Genomic DNA, 20,820 nt, shown 5'->3' with positions numbered 1-20,820 from the left:
AACAATCCCTCCCAACCAAAAGGGGAGAGCAGGCCAGCTGTTCCCATCTCCACAGCCTCAGAACTGTTTTGGAAGTGTTCTGCTCTCTGTAGAGGTTTCCTTGGCTTTCATCTTCAGAGACCTGAATTAAATTGCAGCTTAGGTCATAAGAAAATGAATGTGGTGGTTTCAAAGTCCCCAGCAGATGTTTGAGAAACCACAGCACTACAGCATGGCTAAAGATTCGAGATTACAGTGGAGCTTCTATGGTTAATTCAAAGGCAAACAGTCAGAGGGCTAAAGTCATACCCACAAAAACTTCATCAACTAATATACTGAAGAAAAGGATTTTTTGTAGTGTCTCAGCAGAATTTTCCTTGCAGGAACAAAACTCTCACTCTGAGATTCCTTATGGGTAAGGCAATACTGTCCACAAGTGGAAATCTTCATGTGTCTTTTTGGCAAATAATCTCTAATTGACAAGCAAAATAAGACACCCTAAATTAGAGGTGGCCTGCTTTTTTAAGACTACACTGACTGGGACAAATTCATCAAAACCAGAGCAATTTTTATTTACTAGTCCTGCACTGACTATACAAAGTGAAAGAAAGTAGGTGGTAGAAACAGCCTTATCTTTGGAAACTGAGGTATGCATTTGAGTTTCAGCTTCACGATATAAAAATAGTCTCAATTCCTCAAAAAATAATTTCTTTGTAGCTGTGGGTATGCAGGTAAAGAAGAGGTATGAATTTTTCTTTATGCATTTGAGTTGATAGTTATAGAATGACTGTATACTCACAAGAAAACAAAAACATGAGAAAAGCAAATGGTAGGATTCCACTCAACAACTGTACATCGTCATATACTTCTCTCCAGATTTGAGCCTGAATTCCTTCTTACACCAAGCTCAGAAACTGGGATAAAAAAATCTAAAGCGATTACATATAATGGCTGGTACCTGTTTATCTAGGAAAACTTTCTTCATTGTCATGTAGATGTGGAACACATTTTCTTGGATTAGAATCCCTAGAAGAATTAAAGGATTATACTCCTCTAAAGAGAGAGGTCTATTTTCCTCTGTGTTGTAAAGGGAAAAACTTTTCTTCATAGATCCACAATACATTGAAGTAATATTTTAAAATTGTCCATGTTTCATTTATTTAATTAATAGAAATACAAAGGATAATGATTAATGCACATTTATGAAAAAGTTTCTTCTCTTTCTTTTTATGGATGGCTAGGTTGAATGAGGGTCATGAATTCAAACTTCCTTCATTCCATATCCCTGTTTGATATTACGGATTATTCAATTTAGTCTTCTGTAGAGCAAAAGAAACTCTTGGAATATAACTTTTTCAGACTTTGTCTAGTCTATGTGTAAATCTGATTTTGTCTATTATGACAAACTGAGCCTTTGGAAATACATGGTATTACTCAGATTGCCATCTAAATGGATCTTCGACAAATCCTTTATTCTGAAATGGTGCAAAAGAAAAAGAAACGGTCATCTTCCATTTCAAGTGTGCCAGAGGCTTTGTTTTTGTTTGCATTCCACATCTATCTCTAACTAGGAGACCTGTGTTTAGAGGCAGTCTCAGAGCAGGTTAAACAAAGGTCAGTACAAAAATATGCCAGTTTACCCTGGCTACTTAGGAATTGTGTGAATGGAGAATCGATTAGGCCAGGATAGCTTAACCACTTTGGGTCAGGCAGATAAGACTATCTGCCCCAATCTTGACTAAAAGCAAACCCTTTTTAGAAGACTGAAATACTCATATTACTAACTAAAATATTACTTTAAAGTTTTTTGTCTCACTGCGCTTTGAAACACATTGTTGAGAAACTAACCAGCAAGATACCTAGCAGTCCTCTAGTGACATTTACAATCTAATCACAAACCAAAACTGAACCAGAAGTTTCATGGAGGAAAAAAAACCTAAACCAACTAATTGTTTTTATACTAATCCCATTAAAAATATAAAAAATAAACTTGGATGATCTGGAAAGTTCTCATAAAGGTCTACTCCAGAGATGATTATGCTGATATCTGTAAATACCATCGACTACGCTTGCTTCAATGAAACAAGTATTGTTTTTACAAAATACAAATGCAGCATCATACTGGAACTATAGCTGACATTTCTCAGGATAGGAAAGCACAGTGGAGAAAGGCATTTATTGTGAGACAAACCATGGTTTCACAACTTGCAAAGGTCTTCCCCATTTTATTTCCTTCTTCAGAAGTTGGTGCAGCCAGGTGGAGCAATGTCTGGGCTGAGCTCACCTGGCTGATGTGGATGTTGCACAGACACAAGGGCAGCAGGTAGAGAAGCACAATGGGGAGGGCAGAAACAGAGGTGGGGAGACTTTTGACATCAATGAGTCTTAAGACCAGATTAAGCTGTTTGTGAAACTAAGCCCTAGGAGGATGTGGGTTTTAAAGATGCAGGAAAAAGGTGATATTATTATTTTCATGCATTATTTTTGCCCTTTATGTTAGGCCTTTCTTTGAACCTGAACAATGAAAATACTTTTAAATTGAACAACATTTTTTCATTAATTTAATTTTTTACTTTGTTTTCCCTGCTGAAATTAAACCTTTGTTCCATGCTGAACAAAATATTCTGTTTGGTACATTTCATTTAGGGTAGAAAAGCAAAAACTATAAAATAATTAATGCAATTCAAAGGACTGCCCACCCTTTAATGAAGATGAAACCAGTGCCCTTGTAACTAATACAGTACTCAAAACTCTCATCCAGGATCCAGGGTCTTTAGCCTTGTGTTTAACATACTCACAAGAGAAACAATACCTTTGTCCTCCTTGTTGCTCTAATTCCTGTTTATGTTAGGCAGAAAAAGGAAGAACTCATGAGTATTTTGTTCCCATGAAGATAAATGTCTCAGAGATAGAAGGTTCCATAACTTGACAACATTTTGACTAACAAGTTACAGTCTCTGAAGGCAGGCACAAAATATTACTTGCTGCATTAGTTAATCGGTGGTTAAGAGAGAACTAAGCTGCATTTACTAGTCTAAGGACAAAGTTTTGCAAGAATATCAGTTTAACAAAAACCTGAACACATACATATGTATGGATGCGAGACAAAGAGAGAGATGGAACGAATGGGAACTGGCCACCTTCACAGGCAGTGGCAAGCACTGCTGTTAGCTTATATACAATCTGTGTGACACTTAACCATAATTATTACTCCAATTTACAGATGGTACAAAACGGTTGTAGGTGCAATAATGTATTCCAGCAGGTGCCTAATCTGTACATAAAATGTATGCATAAGTGCTGCAGACCTATGTATATATAGAACCCATTATACTTTTAATTAGTAATTTGTGAAATCAATTTAATAATTCTTTAGGGAAATAGTATTTGACTACTAGGCTACGGCTTACTAGGCATGCAACTTAGGACATCCTTGAATGAATATTCTGTATTGCCATATGTCATGCAGCATGTTTTGTTAGTTTTTATTTCCGAAGTTTCTCTTTTCTAATGCTATATAAATTTAAGACTCTGCCTAAAGCTTACCTGAGATTTCCACTGAATTAATTCAACTTTTGTGAGAGTGGAATTAAATGTAGAATGAAAGTAATTAGAAATTAAAAGGAGATCATGCCATATATTTCATCAAAATAATGTTCATAGAGAAAGTGTCTCTTGTACCTTCTCTCATTACAAGGAAAAAAAATGCTGTGAACTTCTCCCTAGGGTTTTATGCACATCATGAAGTTTGCTAATTAGTCTCTTATTGAGAGTGAGAACTCCTGACTTCCTTTAAGTCATATTTTTCTATTTCAGAAATCAAAAAATGTCATTTACTTCTAGCACTTAAACATAGCAAATAAATGTAGGTGCTGAACAAGCATTTTCACATAAATGGAAGATGCTGGGGCAAAAGAAAAAGAAAATTTCAGTGCAGCTACTTTCCAAGTTATCTGCCAAGTTATCACATGCATCTCACAGTGATGGTAAGCACTTATCTAACCCATTGGCCCTGTCCTAAAAAGAATCCCCAGCAAAGCAGATTCCTTATTTCAAACTAGTAGTGGCCACTTTTGTATGACTGAAGGCCATTTGCTGCAGTTCAGTCACCAGATTTTACATACAGGTTTTCCAACTAAATTTTCCTATTGAGAACTTCTCAGTTTACTTGAGTTTTGGCTAAAATAATCCCAAATCTCAAGGAACGAGTACCATGAAAAATAGTGAAAATAGGATACTCATTGCTTTTTATTGCCACAAAGACTCTTTATTTTTTGAGTGTCCTTAGGGAACCATGTTGACACATGAGTTTTGACTTTGCTGTCCCTCAAGTAACAGAAGTGCTGCATGTATCTCATACACAAGCTGATGTAGACATTTTGCTACAAAACTTGAAGGAGCAGTCTCATAGTTGAAGTCTTACCAGAAACTTGAATTTCCATTATTTATAGTGTTACCATTTGGCTCATCTCTTTTTGATCAGTCATACATAAAAATGGCCACAGCAGGAAATTTCAGGTGCTGCCACCTTCATCACTTTTGCAATACTGCTGTTACACTGATCTAAAATATATCTAATATGTATGAGTGCTGAGCATCTGTGCCAGTGAAATAAAAGGTCTTTCAATGTACTACTTTTTATGCAGGTGATTATTATTTTGACACACACAAAACCACTTTTTGGCTGGGAACTTTATGCTGAGATTTAGCCTGACGATCTTTAGAAGTGAGCTAGAAACTGAGCATTTCCACTACATACAGAAAGGAAAGGATGCAGCAGTTTGAGGGTTACACAGAGGAAAATGCCTTCTCTTCTTCATGAAATCAAAAATTATTTTGCAGTGGTGTCCAGAATTTGCTTCCTATGATGCTTGGTGAATTGAAAACAAAACAGAACAAAGAGAAAGAGTGAGATACAGATGTTATAAAGCTGCCTACAAGCAAAACCTATTTCCTTTCCCCTCCCCCCTAGATAATTGCTCTAATTTTTCCTCAAGCTGAGTTCAGATTATGTTTCTGCCTAACAGATGAGAAGATTCATGACATTGACTGTATAACAGACATTTAATCATATATTTCCTAGAAGAGATGAGAAAAAAATCCAGAAACAAAACTCAAATTGCTTAGAAAAGAAGTAACTGGCATAAGAGACTGATGTTCAAATTTTTTTTTGTGTCAATGAATGCCATGATCTGAAAAACCTCTGCAGGAACCTCACACATTCATAGAATGGAAATTATGACAAAGAAGCAAATTTGCTGTGACATACCACTTTGTCAGCCAGAGAAACCTGTGACACTAAAACCAAGGGGAGAACCTAAGTGTTTGCAGCATTATATCCTTCCCTGATTCAAGTGGCTAAATCTGGAGCTGCATACAGCTGGAAGAGGCACAGGCAATCAGAGCAGGGTGCAGCCCCCCTCTCCTTGAATGTGGCAGGGAGGGTGGCAGTGCTGCGTCACTCACAGGCAGGGGATGTGTGCTAAAGGCCACACTGGGGCCACTTCAGCACACAGCAGGAGGAAGGGAAACCTGGCAGTGGGTTGGTATGACCACAGGGATGTTACCACCCAGGGATTAACCTGTATTGCCATATCCTAAACCCGTCAATCCCAATTTTACAACAGTGTTTTTGGAAGACTAGTCCAAGGCTCCTGCACAAAATTTAAAGATAAAATTATCCAAGACAGTTTTAAATGCTCTTAAAAAAGTTTTCTACAGATACTATGAGATGTGCGAATGCTGCAGACTAGGAATACAAACAAATATATATCTGTGTTGTGGCCATTTCCGTTCAATTTTCTCAGTCTGTGGAGAAAGCTATAATTAATCCCATGAAACAGTTTATCATTTTATGCAGTCAAGCCTGCTGCCCCTGGGGAGGCAGCTACAGCTGCCTTCCCTACAGAGAGCAGGGAGCAGAGCTGCCTCAGCAGGGGCAACCCAGAGAACTGCCCTGAGTGAGGGCGTGCTCTGCAGAAAGCAGCCTGGCCAGAACCAGGAGAGTGTGGACCTGCCATCATCTCCTAGGAAGGAAAACAAAAACTTTCCTGATTAACAGCCTTTGGGGTTTCTGAAAAACCAAGAATTGACAGACAGGATTACAGAGGAAGGGAGAGTGGAAAGACGGAAAAATTAGTGTAAAACAAAAAATATGTTAGGGTTATATCTGAAAGATGAGAAAACCCTGTGTATCAGTGTACACGCAAAGAAACAGAAGGATCTGGGACAGAAAGGACTGTTACAGTCTCTAGCATTCACATTTCAGGGTGTGGTTCCTTTGGAGAAAATGGTATTTTAAAAATTGTTACCATAAACTATTAGCATAGACTATACACCCATGTTAAGCATGAAATCAGATATTCAGGTATTAAAATTGTTATTATTGTTATAAAATGTTTAATATTATCTCTCTGTACATGAAACAGTAAAGAATACAAGTTTGGCTTGATTTATTCACAAAAGTTTTCCTGCTGTTTTGACTAGAACCACTCACAGAATGCAAGAATGGAAGCAGACTTCTTCCGTCACCCAAGATCAGGATAAATCCCATCATAAATTGATAAACTCCATCTAAAAATAGTTAAGATTTAGGCCTCCATTGCTGTGATGAGAGGTCACCCCAGATCCACCCTCCCCAGTGGCTGGAAGGCATTCAGCTTCCATAACCCACATTGCCGATCAGTGCTCTCCTGCTCATGTAAGAATAAAGTGAAAATAACTCTTTCATAAAGGAATAAGCATTAGTTTTAAAACACAGAGTGATTGGGATTTGGCCTTTGCTATAAAAGAACTTACTATTGGGAAGGATGTATGGGGATCACTCATCTGCTGGGAAGCCATTGACAGCTCACATAGTTGATGAGAAACAGTGGCTCTGTGACAACATTTGGTTTGGCTGGCAAGGATTAATTTATTCAAAACACACAGAGTCTGTTTGTTGTTCATTTTCAGAAACATCAGCTTCTGCTCCATATCAAAATCCAAAGACATTCTTTTTTAATTTTTCATGTAATACCGTTTTTTTTGGCTTACGACATGACAAAGGCTTAAAAAAATGTTACTGTTGATAGCTACAAATAAATGTTAGTTAGCATAACTTTTTCAAGTTTATATATACCTTAATAAAAACTTGGTAACTTTAACACAGATATAATAATTTCCTTTCCTTCTTTGTTTTTCAGAGTTCAAACTATATGTGAAACTAAAAGCTTTTATTTTTATTTGAACTGGTTTTAACCCCCCCAAAATCTAAATCAACATTAAAATTTATTCAAATTAGGTAACAAAAATCAAAGTATGTAACAGTAGTTTTTAAACTGTACTGCCTATGTTTTCACGTGTTTACAAATGTTGTAGAATGTATTTTATATCATTATCTGTAATATATTGTATCAAAAAATGAAAAAGAAAACATTAATACAGTCACTTCCTTTCCTAATATTTTGTAATTTTAAATTTGTAACATTAATGTTTCAACCAATATATTGTTTACTTCATTTGGGTTCCTGGTTTGGGATAAACTTTTATCACAAAGAAGCAAAAAGAAAGAGTGTACTGACTTTTTAAAAATCTATCTAAGCCACAGTGTCCCTAATGCTGGAGATATGCTCATCATATCTGAGGTTTTTACAGAGCTCTGAGGAACAGAGATAACTTTAAAGTTTACTCCAACATCCCCACTTGCCAGATTTCCAGCACGGCCGAGGTCCAGGGTTTTGACTGAAGCTCATTTCTTAATATTTAGCTAATTTAAATGCTAATTAGACTAATTTGATGAATAAAACATGGTAGGAATTCATTAGCAACTTTGCTGCTATTGCTTTACGTCTACAGAGAAATTTTCTACAACAGGACTCCAGGGACAGTAGCGCATCTGTTACCAGTTGAACAAGTTGGATTCTTTGTAATACTAAACCTTAGAGTTGGTAATATATTGCAGAACTGCAGAGAAGATGGAGGAGCAATTTTAAATTTTGCAAATCTAGCACATCCTGGACATAGGCCATCACTGAAGAAGAGGCCTTATGCTGTCCTGAGCCCATCTGCTTCGTGGGGTTTGCTCTGAGATTTATACACAGAGGAAGAAAATGTGCCTTATCTCTGTCTCACATTACCTACTACAGTCGTTCCAGTTGTTCTGCCTGGTGTTATTGGTGCCTATACAAAGAAATTAAATCATTCACCTCATGTCTGATACTGTGGATAGACTTTAATGGTTTTATTGAGCTCCAAGAAATTAGTGAGGCTCCACAGCTGTGGAGCAGATATGAAAATTGATAAGACAGTGTCTTTGGAAGAATAGTTGGTTGGTTGGCTTTGTTTGTTTGTCTGGTTTGGTTTGGTGTTTTTTTTGTTGTTGTCTTGGTTTTGTTTGCTTTGCTTTTTTTGGGTGAGCTTTTTTGTCTCTTTTTTTTAATGCAGCATGTGCCATTAGTGGCACTTGGGGATGTGGTTTAGAGGTGAAATGGCAGTGCTGGGTTAACTCAATCTTAAGATGTATTTCCCACCCTTAGGAATTCTAAGATTCTATGATTACCACACTCAACAAGGTACTTAAGCAGAAGCCAAATTTTTAAGATGTGACTTTGAATCTATTTAAAAACAAAAGTTGCTTTTAAGCTTAATTAGATTGCTGAATTTTAGTTTGAAAAAAAAAGAGAGAAAATAAGAAGCCCTATGGAGAACTTCCATGGCAAAAAGTAAAAAGAAAAGTTTTGCTAAACAAGAACCTGTTTTGGACACTCTTCTCTTCCTGTGTCCACTCCCATGGCTGAATTATTATGTCCATAGGGACATCTAGAAAATCCCCCAGATATCTGGGAAATATAGGTTCAGATCTCTGCATACTGAAGATTTCCTGTGATACTCAGAGTGGAATATGTAAGTGAAGGAACTCAAAGGCCTGTAAGCACCTGTCTTCTCTGGAAGATAAATATATTTCATGTATGACTTCTGATGCCATATATGTATTTAGATAGTTAATTCTGATTTAAAAAAAACAACAAAACAACAAAACAGTGGCTAATAGAAATCTAAATGTAGATTGTGGATCTGCGTGTTCCTATTTCTTTGCCTTAATTTTCTTCCTGTAAATATTACTATTAATCACAAAGGACCCAAAAAAATTAACATGTTACAGATAATAGGTGATGTGCTCAAGTGTAGTAGTGGTGGAGGCTATATTAACATACCATAATAAAAACAGAACAGGAAGGAATGTAAAGGAGGTCATCTGTATTGATAATACCATTTATCAGTGAAAAAGTTTCAAGTCAATTTGCCACTATTTTAATTCAGTTCTGCACTTGTTTGTTTTAGTTTTTTTGTGGTTTGTTTGTTTGTTTGCTTTTGTTTAAACTTTTGCTCCTGAATACTAGGAGTGAATGTAATTAGGTTTATAACTATTTCAAACAGAGTTCAGTACTTACTTCTACATGCTGACAGGTCTGAATGAGTTTCGCCAGAAGAGTTTCCAGCTCAGTATTCCTCTTAATAAGGTTGGTGAGGTTACTCTCCAAATTTTGCTGTTAAAAAGAAAGGAACACATTAGCATTTCAAAGAATTTAATGTTTAGGTAAATATTTGAAAAATCTAATTATACAGGTATGAACATGAGACACTCATTTTGGTATATTCCATTATATGTGTGATTAGATTAAATGTTTTGTCTATGCGAGACAAGAGAGAAGAAAAGTTCAAGATAAGAATGAGTGCTAGAAAACAGACTTTCCAAGGATCCACTAAAAACTAGATTAAGCAATTAGTTTTAGTCAGGAGGAAAAAAAAGACAAGTAAGGAAAAGACCAGGAAAAGTTAAACATTTCCCCAAAAGAAGTGGCTTATTTTGACTGAGAACATTTTTGACTCCTTATTTCCTGCTCTCAGTCTAACATATGAATTTAAAAGCCAGCAGCTAACTGAGGTCTCTGAGCACATGCCCCTTTGGAACTGTACTTATAAGGACCAGTAGACAGGTCAGCACTTTTTTCTTGGGATTTGCAGTACTGTAGGGGGTCGATATAATTGATTTAATCCCCTAGTTCAGCAGTTATGTTTTTTAATCAATAATTCTAAAGAAAAGCTTCCTTTCTACACAGAAGAATGAAGTATCTGCTCACAGATTGTGCCTTCACTAACTGTTCTTTAGAGAGAACTTGTGGCTTGTGTCTGGTTTTATCAACTGATTATGGCTGCCATAAATATCTTCAGCCATGGAAGAAAGAGAACTTTCCAGCTAACGGATCTGAACCTGCATCCTGGCTCTCTGCAGTTGCACATGAGATTGAGATCTAGCGACTAATGTTTCAGCCTCCTACAGAAAGGAAACCCAGGCATGTGAGGAGCAGGTCTGTGATGCCTGTGACCCACGCCCTGGTCTGGCTGCCTTGGGACCAGGACTTTACTGTGCATCCTGGAACTTGCAGCTACTAACTATTCACTTTTTACTACACATCTGAGATAGCTGCTGTTTTACATGAAATTTCAGCTTCTGGAAGCACATGGGCATGGAAAGGTCTGTGTTTTTGCAAAAACTGCAAAGTTTCCACAGAGATGAAAAGGGATCTGGTAAATATAATTTAAGTATATTAAAAAAAGCAAGCCATTAAAAAGAGTTCTGACTCTAAACATTCATTTATGTCAGTAACTTCAGGGCCGTATGTAATTTTGACATAACTGGAGACTTCTAGCATGACAAGCTATTTCTTATTCACCTATATAAGTGTGTGAGACTAGTCACTTGCTTAGTATTCCTGACAAGCTGACAGTCTCTGACTTTTAAGTGTGTTTTGTCCTCCAAGCAGTCCCTGGCATCTAGGAAGTATTGAACAAGAATACCAGAAGTGGGGCGGTGTTTTCCTCCCAAGAAGGGCTGTAGTGTCTCTGCAGAGCCTTCATTCATTTCAACCCTCCTCATCTTTTATTAATGGGTTTCTTTTCTTCATACTACTACTTTCCCTCCTATGTATCTATTCTATCATTTCAGTGCCTGCAGCTACCAGTAACTCATCTGACTTCTATCATCCTCCCCACAACGACCACCTCCATACATGCATTTAGTGCATTTAGTGTGTGTGTGTTTTTTCTTGTGCTGTTACTCCCTGCCAATTTCATGATCTTTTAAAACACTTTGTTCCTTGCCCTCCCTTTCTGCAGCTGTGCAGTTTCCTTACTCCTTCTTGCATATGGCTACAAACAAATGAAGATGGCAATATTTCATTGCTGAATCATATGTATTTTGGCATTTACCAGGGCTGATGCCGTAAGCGCTAGAGAAGCAGTCAGTTCTGTTCCATTAAGGAAAGAACAAGACTTTGATGGCTTTACATATATGACCCTTCCGAGAAGGGTGGTAGCTGTTTGAAACACATAATTTTGGCATTTTCTTCCCAGCACAGTTATGCATATTGTGTATCACTGGCTGTAAAAATACCTTTTACACTACATTTATTTTATAGCCCATTAAAACAAAGAGTAACAAGAATAGGCATCCTTGCTGAACTGTTTGAGCTGTATCTTAGATTTCCATAAGCTGTACTGTGAACAATCTTAATTGCAAAGGCATGTTTGCTGTGCTGTCAGATGTCCCTTTGTAGGGCTGAGACTCATGCAAAGTCAAAATACCATATATTGTTACAGTATCAGATAACTTTTGTGTTTAAAAAACAGTTCCTTAAGACGATCCAAATGTGCAAATAGTCTTGAAATTTTATTTATATAACTTCTTAATATTATATATTAATTTTGTACAGTTATGGAACATTGCAGTGATTTTAGATAACTGAAAGTTCGTGATCTTCAACTAAGGCCATTAATACCTGAAAATTCAGTATTTTGCTTTGAAACAGAAATGTATTGACCCATAGATTATATACAGATTATTATATTCATGATATTTTCAGATCCTGGATATAATAATCTATATTCCTGAACACATATCCTGGATAAAGAACAAAATCTTAGAATAAATTTCCTATCCACTGAATATAAACATAAACCCATATATATTATTATGGCTTCACACAGTCTCTTGATATCCTCTGCATCTTCTGACTATGAAAATGGTAGATAACTATAATAAGTGAATAGCCTTAGAAAGTCTGGAGTTCCCATGCTCTAGCTCCTTGAACTTTGTAATTTTTCATCTGGAACAAATGGAATTTTGTTTCCATACAAGGGATTGGTTTTTTTTAAGTCAAGAATGATCAGAATTTTGTTAAACTTCTGTTAAGAACAGTTTATATTAATGCTTTACAAGATAACAAGAACCTGGTGTTGCTTACTGAAATTAATTAATCTTTCCAGTTTCACTAGGCCAGTACTGAATGGCAGCTCTTAAAAGTGGCCTGACTTGAAAGTCTTTAGGTCATTAAACATGATCAATTCTTGCAGTATGTTTATGCAGATTTTCTCTTGCCAGTATCTTCCTCCAGCACTTTCCCCTATTTTATTCCTATACAGACCATGGTACCGCTTTGGCTACCACATGACAGTAGGTACTAGAAGCAGAATTTGAGCTCTGCCCTCTGTCTTTACATAGGGGAACCCAGAAAAAGCCTGAACATTTTAAATTTCAGAAGCAGAAGTTTGCTCACAGACTTTCTAAAATGCTGCAACCTCATTTCACATCTGCACCTGGAACTTCCTTGGTTGTGCAAAACCACAATGCTAGATTTGGAGCTCTGGTCATCTTAGAAAATTGATCCAGTTGATGTAGACCAGAATTCCTGAGAGAGTGAATTGTAACCAGGTTTTAAGTCTGAAGAAAGTGTGCTCTCACATTATGATGAGTACATGTGAAAATACATGTGAATAATCTTATTCAAAATATCTTCCTTCTTCCCACCTAACCTTCTACTGCTGTTCTGTTAGGTGAAGTGAACCAAATTACAATTGTATTTCTGGAAATGTTCCAGGTAAATTGTAATTTCTTAAACATTTGCACCTGCCTCTCCTTATCTATTTTTTTTTGTCAGTTGCTAATTTTCATTGTTATATGTCTATTAAAAACTGATCTAGAAACACTGGGGTTGTTTTTATTTAAAGAAGCACCATAGTTGCTGTGCATTTGCTCTGTGGACAGGCTTCACACATGTTAACTCAGTAGAGGTAAACTGCTCTCAAAAAGCAAAAGCAAGGCTGAATGCTTCCTGACTTACCAATGCAGAACTAGCCCAGGATCTTGACAATCCATGCGTGCTTTGAAACTGTTTTTACAACATCCAGTGTAAAGTGAAAAGAATGCTTACTGTCCGTTTAGTATGGTCTGACAACTATACAGTATAAATATTCCTATAATCTTGGGAAAAATCTGAGTAGATGAAATCACAGACGTAATTGAAAAAGACAGTTAAGGATAGTGTTTCATTTTGACTCTGCATGCCTATAAAATGATATGATCCAGGGACTAGAGTTTAAGTTGGAAAAATTAATGCCAAAAATTAGAGGAAGGCAACTCAGGACTGATCACATTTTTAAGCGGTTGTCTAGCTCACACTCAAATAATGATCATGTTGCAGTAATGATTGCGTGAGGCTTGTGCCCTGATTGAAGTGGGAGGTCAGACTAGATGATCATAGTGGTCTCTTCTGGCCTTTAAATCTATCAGTCTATGAAAACCAAATGTGAACCCATGCCCTTTGCCAAATTAACAGTCTCACGCAAAGCATCGCTTGTCTAAAATTGGAAGGTAGCACAGATAGTCCTCAGCTACTATATGGATTGGAAATACTGTCAAAATAAATTAATGTAAGATTCTAAAGAAGAAAAATGCTGAGTTGTGTGCTCCTGCCTTACATCACAGCAGATAAAACAATAACAGTCCCGAGATCATCTTCTCAGAAGCATTTTTCTGCTCCATAAAACTCTCTATTCAAAAGGCCACAAAATAAAACATAGCTATCAGCTACACTGAGATTTTAAATTCCATTTGAAATAAAGCAACTGTATTTTTCTAATTAAAATATTATTGTTCCTGCCATTGGTAAATATAAGTATTCATTTGATTTTTTGGCTCACTGCTTACTGGAAAGATGTGAGAACTGGTCTACTGAAACTGCAGCATATGCTAAGACTCACACACTGTAGGATAGTATATGTAACAACAGCCTTGATCACCACTTACATTGAATCCATCATGATCAAAGCCTTTCAGCAGCAAACACTGACTGCAGTTTGCGTTTCCTTGATCCTGGTGTAAAACTGACCGGAGTAAGGCATATTTTGTGACTACCTCCTGGTTTAAAGAAGAAAACAACTTTGCACACTGGAAATTAAATTTAGTAATAATATAGGTTTCTTGAGAACCACAGCCACCCTTCCATCACCTCTTTACAAATGGTCAAATTTAAACAGAGCTTATGTATTTTCCAATCGAGTTGGTTAAAGTTTATAAACAAAAGCCACACAGTTACACTGCAGTAAAACAGATGAGAAATAAAACACTGTAAAGCAGAAATGTGATTACATCCTAACTTACTCAAGCTAGCAAGGTAACCAGAGTGGTGTTGACATAGCAGATCAGTCTTTAGTATATGCAGGCTGGCTAGAGATCATAAATATACGCCCTGTCACTAACACAGTCCATTCAAGCACATCTTCACTGAGACTATTTTTCCTCCTAGCTTGAAGGCATTATGCTTGCCCGTGCTCCAGTTACGTTTCCACCTCGTTGTGGTGACATACCCCACAAACTAGTCCTGTTGCCCCCAGGACTTGTGTCTTATCTATTAAAAAAGTTGCCAATCAAATCTGGAATAACTGCCAAAATATCAATTATGGTTTTCAGCCAGGTTTGGGGTGTATGTGAGTTTAATGTTTTCTTTGGTGTTCTTTATTTAAATGGACATGTCACATGCACATGGAAAAACTTGAGCTAATTTTTATTCTATGTAATTGTCCCGAAATAGGTGACTACTCTTCTGCAGGATACATGTGATTGAAATGCATGTATTTCTCCAGCCAGGGAATGGTAACATTCGCAGTTAATAGGAATGATTGACCTCAAGTCTCACATGTACAGAGTTTGACAACTGTGCTCCATATTTCTATGTGTAAAGAAATAACAGTTATCAACAGTGTTGATACACTCCTGGGGACTAAGATATTTATCTCAAGTGATTACAGTATATCACAAGGAAAGACCCATGAGATACTACATTGTTAAGTAACTGTCCAGGACTATTTTTATTAAAAGTGCAATGAAAATATCTGCATTTGAAGCCACTATGACTTCAATGGTGTGAATTAAGTTGTGTCTATTTTTATGTTTCATAGGGATGTCACTTAATTTTTTATTAACCTCTATTTAATACAGGGCATTGTGGAAACTAAAGGAAATCCAAGCATTTCAATTCTTGACCACATAAAATCTGAGAAGGCAATATTCTAGGAAAAACCTCCAATTGCACTCTTGTGTCTCTGGAAAGCCATGTCCTCAAATACACCAATGGTCCTTGCCACTTGCAGCCACAGCTCTGCCCTTTGATCTAACTATACTCATCAGTCTTTTAGACTTCCTACACTGTTCTTCTCTTTTCCTTGGAGCACAAGAGAAATTTCATAACTGGGGCCTTTGAGGAAAAAGAATAGGACAAGAAATATACATATGGAACACTATAGCGAAAGTTTTCCACTGATGTGTACTGTAAGGCTTCAGAAAGAAACAATATATATTCTTAAAAACTATTCTGCCCATAATAGGGACTGTGGTTACCAAGAACACAGGTCAATGAAACTTACATTGCTTAGTTATTTTCCTTATTGTAATGGAAGGACATAGAAAAATGAAATTAAAATAACATTTTCTTTTAAACAGGCATTCAAATGTTATAAGAACTTTGTTCCAGTTTAGGAAGTGACAAAACTGACTATATAGGACAAGTTTTTTTTTAGAGATTCCCATTTCAATTAACCTATTAGAAGATATCCAAATGTTAACTTGACTGGGATATGGTTTTTTTTTCAGTCCTATTTTTAATTAATTAAAGAAGGACCAGAATATTAATCAGGAATCTGGGATCAAGAAAGAATAGGTTTAGCATCTGAGCAAATAAAAAGCAAAAATGTATCTTGGACTGATATGTGAGTTAATAAAGGTTTACAAAAGTGTAGATGTATTTGAGGCCACAATATATTAGATTTTTTTTTCCTTCAATGAAGGAGTCAAACTGGAAGCTGAAGTGTTAAAGGAACATAACAAATACCAAACACCTTGCATTTAAAGCATGTCATTAAAGACTTATTGTGGAGAGTTAGAGGGTTTATAAGCTCCTGCTTTTCCCCGTGGGCTAATCCAGTGCAATGAAGGGGGTTAAGGAGAACTTGAACTATTGTACAGCTGTTCTGCAGCATCCTACATTTAATTCCAACCTCCCAGGACATGGAATGTACTTAAAACCAGGAATTCAACATGAGCTCCTGCTCATGAGATGTATAGTGTAATCTTGCACAAGCAAGATCTGGGAAGTATTCATTCCAAAAACTGAAATTTTAAGTTTTTCACAAAGCTAATGACAGACATCTATATGAAAAGAAAGCAAAAAGATTATCTAAAGAACCACAATTTATGCAGTGTTACTGGAGTCCTGTTTTCTACAGATGTCTGCCTAAACATTTTTGAAAGCTTGTATTTATTTAAGAGGTTTTATTGTGGAAAAAAATCTGGTTTTAATCAGTCAATACATGTTACTGCATTTTGCGGTTGAAAAATTCTATCTTATCTAAGCAGGTATGTGTAAAAACAATTCAGTTTTATGCAAAACTGGCAGGTTAGAAAGGACAGCTAGATAGGTAAGGAGTAGAGAAGGTCAACATGGTGATTTGGTCTGTATAAGGTAACAGACTGGTGGAGCTGCCACAAACCTAATTCAGTTCTTTCTGCTGGCTTGTAATAAAGCTGACACTTGAGGGCAGCTGCACCCATCTGTATTTATGTTTCTCAGCGTAGCAAACAGACCTCTATAGCTTGCTCTCCTGAGGATATTAATTGTCCATCCAGAGAAGGAAGCTATGAGTCCATCTCCTGTGCAGTTCCGCTATAGGGAGGAAACAGGTGCATCTGTGAGCACTGTATATTCCCAGCTGTTGCCCTGGTGGTGTATTAGGAGCCATATAGGCACCATCAGTAAGCCCAAGTGAAGCCAGAGAACAGCAACTTTTTCAGAAAATGCCAATCCCACTGTCAAATGGCATGGTTCATGAAGCAAGTGTCAACCACTAGTCAACCAGAAAACCCAATTCTGACATAGGGTGAATTATACTAAACCAAGCACCACTTAAAATTATGTTTTATGGGGAGTTGTTTTTTATGTTTATAAACTCTCCAAAATTTTGCCAATAAGTACACCACGAGCTAATTCTTCCACTCTGGAGTGCTCTGGTTTTGCGTCACTGAAGTCATTGGTGGCTCTGCCTTTTCCTTGCAGTGAAAAGGCTCCAGCTGGGAGAGGTTACTCATCTTAAAAAAGTTGTCATCTGTCCAGTTTAGTGCTCATTCTGTCACATGCTCACTGCCTTGCTGCCCATGGTTAGAGCTTGGTCTGGGCAGAAGTGGGAATCTCCCTGTGTTTTCTTCTCCTCATTTGCTCTATTTCCTTTTTGGTAAACTAAAGCCATCTACTAGATTGAGTAAATGCCCTGAAATAAGTTTGGTAGGGAAACTTGACTTCTCCACAGTCTTCAAGTTTAGATACAAGTTTAAGTACTTTTTGGAAAAGAAGGCTTAAACATTCATCTAAAATACTTGTCAACCTGGCCTGCTAATATAATTTATCAGCATTTTCCTATACAAAACTTTTGACCAAGGATCAGATCTCACATTAAGGAGTTACTAAAATAATCATCCTTGACTCAGATTCCATCTACAGAGTTGGTATTATATTTAAACCTTTGACTTTATAAGTTCCTATGGAAAAACCAGAAAACGTTAAATAATCTTAGTATAATTACATACTTAGGGACTTATTAAAACAATGTGATGGTGGTGAGCTGAACTTAAACTAAATAGTGAGTATAAATTGCAAGGTACAGATCATGATTTGGAAGCAGATTTTATTTCATATTTCTCTCATAGTCAGGTGAAGTTTCTGTTCTGACCTGCCAATATTTCACCAGAGATCAACTCAAGATTTCAAATTCACTAACTAACAACAACAAAAAGAAACCAAACCAAACCTAAAAAAAGACAAAACCCAAACCAAAAGAGCAACAACCCCTCCACAAATTTTAGCTGGAAAACTAAAAGGTCTGAGTATACTTTAAATACTGATACACTGGAAAATGAATCATGACTAGTACAGGACTTCATTTTTGCCTTGTATTTTGCAACTGATAAATGAAAGAAAAGCATACCAAGAAGATAGTCATCAGTCAGAAGTACCATCCTCTCCCATTTAATGTAAAACACTAACAGTTTTTCCTTCTCTTATCTCAGCAGTGTATCCGACTCCGCTCTCAGACATCCTAATCTCTCTCACTACTCTTATTTACAAAACGTGTTCATAATTTGCCCCTTTTTTTCTACTCATGCTGTGATCTGTCCAGCTGCTGCTACAATGTGCCCCTCACTTCCTGCTAGATTTTATGAACCTGAGTTGAACTCAGTTGCTGGCTCTTGCTCTACTCACAGTGCATGGTGCCAAGAGTTTCTGTGAGGAAGGTCTGAAAGTAACTTGGATGCTCAAGGAAATGCTCAGGGGGTGAGGGATGCATGCTAGAGCCAGAGGAGCACCTGCAGAAATAACTTCTGTCCTTCCCCTGCTAAAACACTATTTTTCAGTCCCTTCTGCAGTACACATTCACAAAGACTAAAATGCAATAGTCAATTCAATGACACATTATTTTTTAACAGCCCTCGACAATGTATTTGCAATAATTGAAAAAACCAACAAGCAAAAGCAAACGTCCCATGTAGAAGTCATGGCACACTTGGGTATTTCACTTATTTCAACACTGCAGATGATCACAGATATATTTTATTTTACTGATATGAACTAATCAACACGCTTGCAACACACGTGTGTAGAGCCCTTCCCAAATCTTCGTTCGCGAAGCCCAGCCATGAACATGAGGAACTAATCAATTAGTATGAACTGATGAATTGTTCATGCGAGTATGAACAACTGCATGAGAATACTTCTTAGTGAATTTTAGCTCAGAAAAGCGTGATTGCAAGCGCTTTTGTAATTTTTTTTTACTATGTTCCTATAATCATAAATCACTTGCAGCATGCCAAACAATAAATGTAACTCAAATCACTTCATCAATAGTTGAGATCATCAATAGTTGAGATCCCATATATACTGAACATTATTTTCTATTTTTTTTGGTTCTGATTACACACAGTTTGAAAGGTAAAACTGGGGTAAAACTTCTGTCAGTTAAGAATCAGTGGATTGTGACAAAATATTCCTAGTACCATCACAGATATCTGGTCTCACAAGACATTTAAAATACACATTAAAATATAAAAATTCTGCTGTAGTTTGCAAGATGATAGATCACATCGTATGAAATCAAAGGATGTTTTTTGGAAAAAAGTGCAAATAGAAGTCCAGATATGTGCACCTGTAAGATTTTGAACTCACACTGTTCAAGCATGTGCTTATCTATCCCTGGTTGGATGCATAGACCAGGGAACAAGAGGCTGGAGCAGAGTGCTGCAGAAAGGGACCTGGGGGTCATGGTCGACAGCAAGTTGAATATGAGTCAGCAGTGCCCTGGCAGCCAGGAGGGCCAACTGTGTCCTGGGGGGCATCAGGCAAAGCATCAGCAGCCAGTCGAGGGAGGGGATTGTCCCACTCTGCTCTGCACTGGGGCAGCCTCACCTTGAATATTGTGTGCAGTTTTGGGCACAGCCATATAAGGAAGATATTAAGCTATTGGAGAGTGTCCAAAGGAGGGCAAAGAAGATAGTGATGGGTCTTGAGGGGAAGCCATATGAGGAGCAGCTGAGGGCACTTGGTTTGTTCAACCTCGAGAAGAGAAGGCTGAGGGGAGACTGCATTGAAGTCTACAGCTTCCTAGGGAGGGGAAGAGAAGGTGCAGGCACTGATCTCTGGTTACTCTGTGGTGACCATTGATAGGACTGAGGGAATGGCCTGAAATTGTGTCAGGGGAGGTTTAGGTTGGATATTAGAAAAAGATTCTTCACCCAGAGGGTGGCTGGGTGCTGGAACAGGCTCCCTTAGGAAGTGGTCACAGCACCAAGCCTGACAGAGTTCAAGAAGTGTTTGGACAATGCTCTCAGGCACATGGTGTGACTCTTGGGATGTCCTGCACAGGGTCAGGAGTTGGCCTCGATGATCCTTGCGGGTCCCTTCCAACTCAGCATATTCTGTGATTATATGATCTTCAAATGATTTACAAAGAATTTTAGATTCTTTCATCTTATTTAGTCCAGCATATCTAAACTAAGGATGCAGAACCAAGCTCATCTTACATGGTCTGCTGATCGTCTTCACACCAGGTGAGCTAACAGTAGCAAAACGTAGAATCAACCTGCCTGAACCCTCCCATATAGCTTTGCCTACTTTTCTTTAGCCATTTAATATGACAGGCATTCAGGTAATGAAAAATAAATGACCTCACATTTTGGTGAAAAGACCAGCAATTTAGATAGATGTGCAAATCTAATTATTCCTGAAGAAAGAGAAGGAGAGATCTTAACATTCCATTTGACACATTTACATAATGGGATCAATTTATACGGACTTCCTCCAGACAAATTATTAATTTGATTTATGACAGCCTTTGAAGTTTTCCTACTATCAAGGCTAGCAAACTTATTCTGCTGAAAACATAAGACAATGCTGATTATATAAGTATGTTTTTCATGGCACT

At 37.3% G+C, this 20,820-nt stretch overlaps 1 protein-coding gene across 2 annotated transcripts in view; it reads right to left on the bottom strand.

Annotated features, from left to right (window-relative positions):
• The window catches only part of MID1 (midline 1), a 142,668-nt gene that overhangs the window by 33,908 nt on the left and 87,940 nt on the right, over window positions 1–20,820 (bottom strand). For both annotated transcript variants that reach the window (XM_008926812.4, XM_018084387.3), the window contains exon 3: window positions 9,411–9,506. In XM_008926812.4, the coding sequence (XP_008925060.1) occupies window positions 9,411–9,506 (96 nt within the window). The remainder of the gene's footprint in view (window positions 1–9,410; window positions 9,507–20,820) is intronic.

Source organism: Manacus vitellinus, unplaced genomic scaffold (genome assembly GCF_001715985.3).
Source record: "Manacus vitellinus isolate BGI_N305 unplaced genomic scaffold, ASM171598v3 scaffold_7_pilon, whole genome shotgun sequence".
Taxonomy (NCBI): Eukaryota; Metazoa; Chordata; class Aves; order Passeriformes; family Pipridae; genus Manacus; species Manacus vitellinus.
Note: the sequence above shows the minus strand (reverse complement) of the source record. Positions and strands in the feature narration are given on the sequence as shown.